Source organism: Poecilia reticulata, linkage group LG8, assembly GCF_000633615.1.
Source record: "Poecilia reticulata strain Guanapo linkage group LG8, Guppy_female_1.0+MT, whole genome shotgun sequence".
Lineage (NCBI taxonomy): Eukaryota > Metazoa > Chordata > Actinopteri > Cyprinodontiformes > Poeciliidae > Poecilia > Poecilia reticulata.
This window is the reverse complement of record NC_024338.1, coordinates 8,453,589-8,465,559: the sequence shown is the minus strand read 5'-3', so window position 1 is coordinate 8,465,559 and position 11,971 is coordinate 8,453,589. Positions and strand designations below refer to the sequence as shown.

The window sequence follows — 11,971 nt, the reverse complement described above, 5'->3', positions numbered from 1 at the left end:
ACACACACACACACACACACACACACACACACACACACCAGCTCCTCACGTTTACCTCCCTGACAGATGGGGGATTCAGCGGTTAAGATTAGGAAGGCGGCTCAGATTAAAGACAATTCTAATGTTATCAGGGTCAAAGCTCGCGCAGGCCGGCTGCCGGGCCGCAGGGGTGACGGCCACTAAAGGCAAAATCCAAACTCTCCTTTCACATGACTTTGAAGGAGAAAGATGGGGATAAGGGTTGTACGAAAGAGCTATAAATAGGGGACCTTGTCTTTTTTTTTTTTTTTGCACCGTCTGTGGAACAAATCCATCTCAACACGCCTCACTTGAAACTAATGTCATTGAAGAGAAGGCTCCAGAAATGTGCCTTYACTACTGCATGTTGCGCCCCATATGGTAGAGAAGCGAGTAAATCCGACTCAAAATAACCTACAGCTTCCTGCTTTAGCCATCAGACACAAGCTGGTTTTATTATTGCAGGGTCTGTTGTTGGAAGTCTGAGCGTCAGCAGGATCAGAGGTGTTGTGTTTGTTTACATGGACTCATTATGGAGCAGCTACTATGAGTCAGGTTAAAGCCCACAGTGTTCAGCACTTTAAATTAATACAAAAAAAAAACTTTTAGAAGGATTGTGCTGAAAGGAAGCAGAGGAAGCAGTTGCATAATAGAAGCTTCAAACTATTGAGATTTGTCTCGTGTCACATTTCTGCACCCTTTTCAACTGATTTACATTTAAAAATGATAAAGCCAAAGCATAGACAAATATGCAAACAGAAGAACGAACAAGAAGTATATCTTWAAAGGTTTGCATGGACTGAGACAGAGGAAGATTGGTGTAGGTCTGAAGCCACTGGAACAGAGAGTACACTTAGCTGCCAGTGCAAGTGGAGGGTCCCTCTTTTTTGTTTCTTTTTACAGAAATGCCACTGGAAATTAAATTGTAAAGCTAATGAAGTGCTGAGCAGCCTATCGAGGATGCAACCGACCAATGAGGGAGCCTGCCTCAGCATAAACATCCTCGAGGAAACATCCGCGGAACACGCTGTTATAAGGCTGCGTTTAGACGATGTGCGGCTGGAAATGTGCACTGGATAGGAGGAAAACAAACAGACAAACGCTCAATTCAGTGTCCGAGCCAAGCACAGCCTTTCCTTACAGACAGAGCTGTGGAAAAACACCAGCACATCCCAACAGGATGCTCCACATATCGACATTAAGGAGAAATGTCTCCACTTCAAGCACCGGGTGACGTGTACGTACTCACCTATCAGTGATAATGATGATGATGTCCGAGCTTGATTTGCGCTCCTGGTTCTCTATAAATTCCCGTATAATTAATTTGAATTCAAGGCGGAGGTGACAGACCACGGGTTCGCGAGCTTGATATTTTCACCACACGTTTCGGTATTTTCCCCCTTTTGCCACCGCAGCTCTAATTATCTGACGTACTTTGCCTCCCGGTGCCACTTTGCTCTGGAGGTGTCCGCTGAAACTTTACTGTTTGACAACCCGGCGTATTTATACACTGTGAGTCGCCCACACCCCTGTGACGACAAGGACTACTTTTTTGCTCATCATGAATGATACATTCTTCTTTTTTATTATTATTATTTTGAGGACTTGCAGTCATCTACCAGTCATATATGACTACAGTTTCTCTCTAAGGCAATTGCTTTCAATAAATATGCAGCCCCATTAAAATAATAGAAACACAAATATTATTCTTTTTAGACAAAATCTTTCAAACGAGACGAAAAACTGCCATGTAGTATATAGTATTATTTTTGTAGGCACTAGCTTACACGGCGGAGAGACATTTTTCTTCACTGAACAATTTACTAAAAATACTAATAGTGATAGCAACAGAGTTGTTATTGGCTGATATGGAGGAAGACCACCGGTTTATTGGTCAGCAGCAGCTGAAGCGAAGTCTGTTTTGGCAATGGCTTATGGGATATGATGTTCCTAAAGATTTCAGTAAACGTTTGTTTTTCACTGCGGTGAGCATTTATTTAATTTTTTAAAATAATTGTTCAAAAAGACTTTGACTTCACATCAGCTGTTTTTGAAATAACATAGTCTTTACAATAAAATATTAAAACCTTACAGTATTTAGAATGAGAATGACAATAAACCACAGAAGAAAACAATAAAAGTACAAACATTTAAAACATGTGAAATGCTAATTAATTACTAGTTTGATTATTTCACAGTGAATGAGGAAAGAAACTGATAGTGATTTTCTGATCATATTTATTTGTTCTAAATGAAACAAGCTGGAAGATCAAACTCATTTCTTCCTGAGCAGAAACAATTTAAGTGTGAGACACCAAAAAAAAGAAAGTAGTAAAAACCAACTCAGTCACAATCATGTGAACAAGGTTGTGTGTATCATTAGAGAGGATTATGAAACACACCCTTGGACAGTTTTCCTTTATAGAGCAATAAAACATCCAACCTCCATAAAAAAATATTGACTGAAGAGTCAAATTTAACAATTTTGTGTAGTAATTTCCCCTAAAATAAATTTCCCCTGGTATTTAAGAACTTGTTCAGTAATCTGAGTATGTTTTTTTGTATAATCTAATAAGCACAGACGTTTTTAAACAAATCTAAAAGCATAACGTGGAGATTCACAACTCACCATTATGGGCAGCTTCACGTTGTATCATGTTTTGTATTTTGGCCACTCTTGAAAGATTGTTAAAGGAACTAATAAACCTGAAGGAAAGATTTTTGTATTTTTTTCCTAAATGTCAGATGAGACAACGATTGTGCTTTTTGACAACAATAACAAAAAGCAAATTTGGAGGATAAATATCCAGCCAGAAAGATGTCAAAGGTTTTCTGGCTGTGTACAAACAGGATACAGCTTTAACCAGATTTGGTACATTCAGTACAATATGGGGATATCCAACGTGTGCACGCAATTCTTGTTATAAAAATATTTGAAGTTTGTTGTTTAATTGTTGTACTCTAAAAACCCCGAATTATTCAAATGCGTCAATAAAAAAAACCCCTAAACATTATTTTAATTGAAAGTAAAAGTATTACACAGATTTTTATGGGTGAAACATATTTTATATTAAGTATGAAACACACGAACAAATAAATCAAGGTCACGAAGAAATTTAAAATCACAATTTTGTCTAAAATTAGATGTGAAATTGAATCTTAACTTCTCTTTCTTGAAATCAGTTGCTGACGTGATGAAAGTGCGACACGCCGCGGAGAAGAAACTACAAAATGGCGTATTACTGCACGACCGTAACCAGACTCCGGGTAAGAAAATGTGTTTATACTTTTACAGGGCTGCTTTTTAACATGTAATTAATTAACATAATCGACTACAGTCAGCAGAAATCAGACGGTGTCTGATAACGAGTCTTCAGCCGCTGCTATTCGCAAGGTGAACGCAAGGTTACGTGTCTTACGACGTGATTTAACTCCTGACAGCTGCAGCTCACCGAGTCACATAAGTTCACAGTGACAAACTCCCTGATGAGCTGCTCTCACGCGCACATCAATGCGATTTAATAACGGTCAGTTCATGTTGTTTCTGATAAGCACGACAAAATTTAAATCCTTTGACAATGCGTGTTGTAATATTTCCCGATTCAGGTCTTGTTTACGTTTGTCCTGCGTCAATAATTTGCATATATAAACCTCAAAGATAAGTGCTAAATTATAGGAGGCAAATTTCTTTCTTGTTTTGAACAAATGAAAGTTGGTAAGAATTATTCAAACTTAAATGAAGCGCTTTTTAATTACCAAACAAGTTTTGTTTGGTAGGAGTTTATCATCATTTAATTTCCAGAATCCTGATTTGACATGACATCTTTTAAAATTAAAATGTAAGCAAAGCATTGTTTTTCAACTGATCCTTGTTTTACATTGTATTTTGAGTGATAGGAAATGAGGCCCATCTCATTTCCTATTAGAAAAAAACTTCTTGGTTGAATACCAATAATTTATCTAGCAATTTTCACAGATAAAATCAAAAGCTCCATGAGAAAATATTAATGGCAATAGTTTTATTGCTGTTTTTAGTGTTTTGTGTCATTTCATCCCATTTATTTTCCCTTTAATTGTACCGGAAAAAAGTCTCATGCTTTACAAGTTTTGAAAAGATTTACAGAAGTCTTTTTTTAAACATCTCAGAGAAAACAACATATTAACAGGAGTCTATATACTTTTCTAATGGCTTTATTAAAATACTAAAGCAAAAACGTGAAATACAGATCATAATAGAATACAAACTGTGTTAAAAACCCTTTTCTTTCTTACCGTTTTCCTGGAGAGAGAATGTGTGCAGATCAGACACTGACAGTATTTCAGATGTCTTGGTAACCTGGGTTACCAGGTTGTGAAAATGTTTAATCCGGTCAGAGTTATCAAATTACCCAGAGTTCAGTGGGTGGGTGAGGCCGGTCTGCTGCAATATGAGCTGCAGGAACCTTCACCCAGTTTTCTCAAAGAGCAGTGATGGTAAAAATTGCAGCACAAACAAATAACCTTAAAGCGCCTCTGGTCATCCGTCGCAGTGACACACTTCTGTTTAGCTCTGAAGTGTAATTGTTGTGACAAAACACTTTTACTTATTATATACGTGAATAAATCTTTTGCTCTCATTGTGAAAATCTGACTGAGATGTTTATGGATAAGAAGGAGCATTTTTATTTGTGCAGCCACCTGTACTTTAACCAGCTTTAGTGTTTTTATTCCCCGTCTTGTGTAATAAAAATTCCTCTCTTACCAACGCTTTGACTAAATGCTTTGATAAAGTTCTGCTTTTATTGCCTTGTGTGACTTGCTGCCTCTCCTGGTCCAGCTGGCTCTCGGAACCGGGGCGAGACGGTTTCATGTCGCCGCCGTGTTGAGCGCCAGGGCCGGGGTGGCCATGAGCCGCTTTGAGCCCGGCTCCAGCATCGGCTACGGGAAGATGCACGAGAACATCAGCATCGTACGCAGGAGGTCAGCGGTTCCACAAACTGTGACGTTGCTCTACAAACTCCTCTGTATTTTTAACGGGACTTTATGACGTAGCTGAACACACAAGTGTCATTTTTGATAACATTACTTAAAATCTACTACAACCAACTTCTTTGGAAGTCAGCGATAGTAAAAATGTTTAGTTATTACTAAGCGGTTTGTCCAAATTGCCACATTAGACTCCACATTAGAAGTTACCGCTAGTCATATATTGATGTTCAAATTCTTTAAAATATTTAAATATGATAAATATATCAGCTTCACACCACTGTTTCTCTCTGTAGCTTACAGAAATGCTTAAATAACGGTGGCATCATGTCCTGCATGTGAACCCACACGTATCATCTGTCTTATTGAATTTTAAAACCTGTTTGTAATTGTCATCTTCTCTTTCTTGATAAATTATTCAAAGTTTTATTGCCGACTGCTACTGCTTTATTTATAAAGTACTTCAAAGCAACTGCGACAAAATGCTTCACAGATAAAAATCAATCAACATTTAAAGTATGGAAAAGGACAAAAGACAGCAATACTCTCTACTTAAAAATGTACAAAGATACGGACATAAACCTAAACTGACAGGCTAAACACTGGGCTAAACACTGGGTAATCAGAGATGTAGCTAGGCCTGGGCTTTTATCGTATCGTTTATCGCAATATATTATCATTTTCATGATAAATTCCAATGAATGAGGTGTAAAAACCCCAAAAAAACGTCCATATTGTTGGGATTGTTTATTTTATTTTTTATTTCCAGTTTTTTTTGAAAGTACCAATAAATGTCAATAAGCTTAAAAATTTTATTAAATGCAGTTATTGTGCAGAGTTTAGTGATACAAATCACACTTCTTTATGATGCTGTTGTCCAAAAGAATCATATTACAAGTTTATCAAGAGCTGCGTTTGCGTTTGTGGAGCCATTCAGTCAAAGTTATGTAAAAAAAGAAGTAATAAAAAATTCTTATCGTCACTTTTACCATCATTGACCATCATGATACAAAGTATCATGATGGTCACACAGGACAAGAACTTTATCAAAGACCATCATGATACAAAGTATCATGATGGTCAAATCCCATATTTAGATGTTGACGTTGTCCCATCCAATCCCTGAGATAAAACGTCAAGGTGAAAATTTAATTCCTTAGACGTTGAAAATCTGGTAAAGACAAAAACCAAGAAACTTGCAGCTGAAATGCAGATGAGTTGAATAAAATCCTGATAAAATTCATCAAAGTTTGGAAAAAAAAAGTTGAAATCCTTCCTAAACGCTCTCCCACAATCCTCCACGGCAGGCTCGGCAGGCCCCTGACTCTGTCCGAGAAGATCGTCTACGGCCACCTGGACGATCCGGCGGGGCAGGAGATCGACCGCGGCCGCACCTACCTGCGCCTGCGTCCGGACCGCGTGGCCATGCAGGACGCCACGGCCCAGATGGCCATGCTGCAGTTCATCAGCAGCGGCCTGCCCAAGGTGGCCGTGCCCTCCACCATCCACTGCGACCACCTGATCGAAGCTCAGATCGGAGGAGCTCAGGACCTGCAGAGGGCAAAGGTGAGCCGAGACCAGAGGAGGATTCGCTTCCTGAACCGTAACGATGCGTTTTAGCTTCAGCGGCTTCTCTGTCGTGCTTTGGAAATTCACAGCGAACATCAGATCAAAGTGTGGACCACTAACTCTAGGAAAATGTTCATGAAATCTCATAATCTAGTTGCTTCCTTCTGTTCCCTGAAAACAGGAAGTGAACCAGGAAGTGTACAACTTCCTTGCGACTTCCGCTGCTAAATATGGAGTCGGCTTCTGGAAACCAGGCTCAGGGATCATCCACCAGGTACGGCGTTTACCCTAATGTACGATAAATCTGTTCTTGTTTGGTGCTTTGCTTATTTCACTTGAAAATTATAAAATGTTTGAATTTCAATTAGGTGTTTTCAAGGTTTGGAAAATGCTGGATTTCCATACATCGTCCTTGAAAGTGCTTGAAACTGCACAGTTTGGTAATAAAGTGCAATGTAACGTTTGATAAATTTAGGAAACATTTTCTTGTAGTTAAACCAAGATATAAAAAAAAAAATTAAAAGAAACATACAAATTTTTTCCAAACGTCTGATTGGTCTGATTTATCTAAAGTTAAATCAGAAAGTAAAATTTTTTCTTGTTTGTTTTTTTAGGTTGGTTAGAATGACCAATTCCTGTTTATTACATACCAGAAAACTTAGGCAGAACTTTTGGGGGTTTTTTCTAGATTTTTATGCAACTTTCTCAGACCAGTCAGGTGTGCAGGCTGAGAGAGACGATTCAAAACATAACATTTGTTGTATTTTAGTGTATCTTGACCTAGCTGTTTAATGTGGAATACCACTACGAGACATTATTAACGGTAATAAATTATATGATATACAATAGTGACTTGAAAATGTCTTTTTTAGTTCATTTGTATTGTTTTTATCTCAAAAGTGAGATGCTGGAAAAAGTGCACAAAACATGAAATTTGCCTGTTGGATTTGTGATCGTTATGTGTTTTTTTTTTAATTATTAAAAAAATAACTCATCCACTCTTGAATTTTATTTTTAAGGACAAAAGAGGGAGAATAAACAACCTAATTAAATTTTTGTGCTGAGAAAATATGTCCTCATTCACCAAATAAGCAGAACTTTTATCTGTTTTTTTTACACTTTATCACCGATTTCTATTGTGAGTTTGGATCCAGTTCAAAGAGTGTGAACTCCGCTGCCTAAACAGATCATCCTGGAGAATTACGCCTATCCGGGGGTGATGCTCATCGGGACCGACTCCCACACGCCCAACGGCGGCGGCCTTGGCGGCATCTGCATCGGAGTGGGCGGAGCCGACGCCGTTGACGTCATGGCTGGAATCCCGTGGGAGCTCAAGTGTCCCAAGGTGTGTTTTAATTTCAGCTCGCATTTAATGAACTTTTATGTTTGTCTTTGCCAATGTTTCTCCTCAAAGTTTTCCAAGCGTTTTCCTGCCTGTGTGGTTTTTCTCCATAGGTGATCGGAGTGAGACTGACCGGGACGCTGTCCGGTTGGACGTCCCCGAAGGATGTCATCCTGAAGGTCGCCGGCATCCTGACGGTGAAAGGCGGCACGGGGGCCATTGTGGAGTATCACGGACCTGGAGTTGACTCCATTTCCTGCACTGGTGAGACTGAGGAGAAGGGAAAATCCTAATGTGTTATAAAAGACAGGTCCAAACTTTATCATAACATTGTGGTTCTGATTTTGATGCAAGAAGTAGGCCTGTCGCAATAAACTATAAATCAATTAATCGCACGATAAATTAAACCTATCGACCTCATTTTAATTATCGTCTTTATCGTCTCTTCCGGCCTTTTTTCTTTCTGTTGATGACACTGAATGAAAAAAGGCTCAGGTCCGGTGCTCTCCACTGACCCTCTCTTCCTCATTTCCTTAGTCTAATGTCCAGCGCACATTACAGGAGTTGTCGGCCCATTTTCAAAACCTGAGAGACACGTTAGCCGATAGAAATCCCAGGTATAACGGTTCGATCGGGTTCGTCATGCCGTGTGATGTCCAGCCACATGGGCCCAAAATAATGGCTACAAGTCCAATTAACTAATTTTAAAATCAGGCATTAATCAAGCTGCTGCCCCCGCGACCCGACCCCGGATAAGCGGAAGAAAATGGATGGATGGATGGCATTAATCAATGCTTTACTAGAATCTACCTGCGATGCATGTGGCTAGAGTCATCATAAAATCCTGACTGAATGAAAATCATTATAACCTATTTATGTCACATTAATGAAGAACAGCTGAAAAGTTACCGGGTTTATCAACTGCGGTAGCAATTCGGCTCCAACTCCTCCTCTTGTCATTTCTATATTCTTTGCACGAAATGTTGAATAAATATTAATGTTTCCACATATTATCTCCAATGTCTGGACTTCGGGTTGCGCCGTGTCAGCTGTTTGGGATTCCCCTCCGTAATTTCCAATCAGAAAGCACGGAGGAGAATCCACGCTTTCTGATTGGCTACCTGTCACATTCAGCGTTAAGCTCCCAGTCGGCGGAAACCCCTGATTTAGATCGGAGCGGCCACGACAATCTACCGTAACACACCACACACTGCAGGATGATCGGTTACGAAATCACCAACGACAATCTTAGATCGGCCAGCGATTTAAGATTATCTTAAGGAGAAAATAGGGGGCAAAAAATGATGCAGTCTGAACTATTGCATTAGGTAGTCAGATGTGCCCATCTTCTCTATTTAAATCTAGTGATTACTGAAGGGCAATATAGTATACAGACTTCATTATCTGCACTCTTTTGGTTGAATGCAGTATTTATTTCCACTTTGGTTTTATGTTGTTTAGTTTTTATTAAAGTACGTTTTTTGTTAATGGAGGCTGAGAATCCATTTTATTTTTGTTTTTGGTTGTTTTGTTTATTTAGTTTATCAGTTCCAGTGTTATGTGTTCTTTTGAAAATAAAGTGTATCTATCTATGGCAGGAAATCGTTTGCATTATTAGTCATTTCCATTAAATCAGTGTCAAAAGGTCTTGAAACAATATTATCGTTTATCGCAATAATTTTTTAGACAATTAATCGTCCAGTAAAATTTGTTATCGTGACAGGCCTAGCAAGAAGCGATTTGGATCTCTGAAATTCGTCAAATGTTGCCAACAAATCTGCCATAGACAGAGGTGAAAAACTCAAAATTATCTTTTGTTGTTCATGTTTAGCCTTCCTGTTATCTCCTGAAACTCTCGCTCTCTTTTTCTTGCTTTCTCTTGTAAAAAAACAAATTACAAATGACAGAAAATAGTTTAAAAAAATTCAGTCATTCCTTCTGTAAATTGTAAGATGGATTGTTAGAGCCAAATTATGAGAATATTTCTTTCTAATTATGAGAAAATATTCTGAATATTAGCAGAATAAAGGCACAGTTTTAACAGAAGAACATCCTAAAAGTACAAAAAAGTCATTTCAATAGGAAAATTTGACAACTTGTGATTGGTCTTTTTCTTTTTTTTTATAGTGTTACATCTGTAGCAATTAAAAACTATAAATTGACACGTTGCAGGAATGGCCACTATCTGCAACATGGGCGCTGAGATTGGAGCCACCACCTCGGTTTTTCCCTACAACCACCGCATGAAGACGTACCTGCAGAAAACCGGCCGCCGAGGTCTGTGTCTCGCCGTCCGCCTCCAATTCTTCGGTCTCCGTCGGCCTCACCTCCGTTTCCTTCTGTCCTCCAGAAATTGCCTCGGCTGCCGATGAGTTCAGAGACGACCTCGTTCCGGATGAGGGCTGTGAATACGACCAAGTCGTCGAGATCAACCTCAGTGAGGTGACAGGGATTTAGCGGACAAACGACACACACTGCAAACAAAAACACTTTCTGACCTGGTTTCTACTGAAAATATCTTGGTACACTTTGAATAAGACAAACTAGCTTACAAGCACTAAATATGAGCTTGTTTTGAGTCAATAATTCCTTAATATTGATGAGAAAGTGGAAATAATCTGCCAGTGGAACAAGACATGTTAACTTATATGAGAACACTGTCTTGTTCCACTGGCAGGTTATTTCACTTATAACTTCCTATTTTATTATATATATATATATATATATATATATATAGCAATATTAAGGAATTATTACCTTGAAACAAGATCCTATATCTTGCTTAAAAGTTACTTGTAATCTAGTTTGTTTTATCTTAAGTGTACTAATATATTTGTAGGCCTGTCACAATAACCAATCAATCGATTAATCTGATAAAAGAAACTCAATAACTTTAATTTGCTTGATTTATCGTCCTCCTGTTTTTTTTCTCTTTTTACCAAAAACTGAATGATAAAAGTCGTCAGTCTGGTGTTTTAGTCTCAACTAGCCCTTGTTTGAATGATAATTTTATTTACAGAGACTTCATAATTAATTTACTTGTAGTTTCTGTTGTTTTCTTTGTTTATCTTGGCTATTTAAAATGTTTTCCAGTTCCAGTCTTTAAATCCTCATTAGAGTTCAAAGGTTATTGATCCTTGAGAATGTGTTCTTGCATTATTATGCCACTATCACTATCACTATTATATATTATACTATATTACTAGTATATAATCGAAAATGGTCTCAAAACAGCAATATCATAGTTTATCGCAATAAGTTCTGGGTCAATTAATTGTCTCGTAAAATTTATCGTGACAGGCCTGGATATTTGCACTAGAAACGAGGCCAGAAATACTTGGTAAGACTTTCAGGTTTTTTTGCAGTGTAGTTCAAGGGTCTCATTACTTTTCTTCTTTGTTGCTTTCCCAGCTGAAGCCTCACATCAACGGGCCGTTCACCCCCGACTTGGCCCATCCCGTGTCTGAGATCGGAGCCGTCGCCAAGAAAAGCGGCTGGCCCCTGGAGGTTAAAGTCGGTGGGTATTTGTGGCGCGGCCGTATCGCCTTACGCTCTCTGTTAATGCTTCGTTCAGTGAAATCAGACACTCGGGTCTTTGTTCCTCCTCRCCACGATATTGACCAGATCGCATTTCGGCTCGGCTGTGACTCCGGTCCTCTAAAGTCACCTTGAGCGCTGCGTGTCAGACGAACRAGCATCAGCTTCTCGTCCGTTGTTGATYTGACGTTTCTAAACTTTCGGACCCGAACAGGTCTGATCGGCAGCTGCACCAACTCCAGCTACGAGGACATGGGCAGAGCCGCCTCTCTGGCCAAGCAGGCTCTGGACAAAGGCCTGAAGTGTAAGGCCCAGTTCACGGTCACGCCGGGCTCGGAGCAGATCCGCGCCACCATCGAGAGAGATGGATATGTGAGTCAAAAATACACAGGAAGAGAAAGAAAGTTCAGCTTTTTATGAGACATCAAATATCTAATACAGAAGTTTTTAAAGAGATATTTTTCCTCTCAGATCACCGAAATAAAACTCTTTTAGAGCCGCAAAGGTGACATGACTTAAAAAATATTTAAAAAATTATAA

The 11,971-nt window shown here is 39.0% G+C and overlaps 2 protein-coding genes across 3 annotated transcripts in view; one reads left to right on the top strand and one right to left on the bottom strand.

Annotated features, from left to right (window-relative positions):
* Nucleotides 1–1,511, bottom strand: part of tob2 (transducer of ERBB2, 2) — a 6,462-nt gene extending 4,951 nt beyond the window's left edge. Inside the window, exon 1 of the mRNA XM_008415556.2 lies at nucleotides 1,268–1,511. The gene's annotated coding sequence lies outside the window, so the exon portion shown is untranslated. The remainder of the gene's footprint in view (nucleotides 1–1,267) is intronic.
* Nucleotides 1,512–3,201: 1,690 nt separating this feature from the next.
* LOC103468454 (aconitate hydratase, mitochondrial-like) lies at nucleotides 3,202–11,866 on the top strand. Of its 2 annotated transcripts, none has more exons than XM_008415555.2 (10): nucleotides 3,202–3,285; nucleotides 4,835–4,977; nucleotides 6,291–6,549; nucleotides 6,734–6,826; nucleotides 7,739–7,897; nucleotides 8,008–8,158; nucleotides 10,067–10,171; nucleotides 10,245–10,336; nucleotides 11,306–11,411; nucleotides 11,646–11,866. In XM_008415555.2, exons 1-10 carry the CDS (start codon nucleotides 3,250–3,252, stop codon nucleotides 11,849–11,851), a joined length of 1,350 nt encoding a protein of 449 aa, XP_008413777.1. In that variant the 5' UTR covers nucleotides 3,202–3,249; the 3' UTR covers nucleotides 11,852–11,866. The 2 variants fall into 2 exon arrangements, with proteins under 2 accessions (XP_008413777.1, XP_017161805.1); XM_017306316.1 differs by lacking the exon at nucleotides 3,202–3,285 and adding an exon at nucleotides 3,292–3,545.
* The last annotated feature ends 105 nt before the right edge of the window (nucleotides 11,867–11,971 follow it).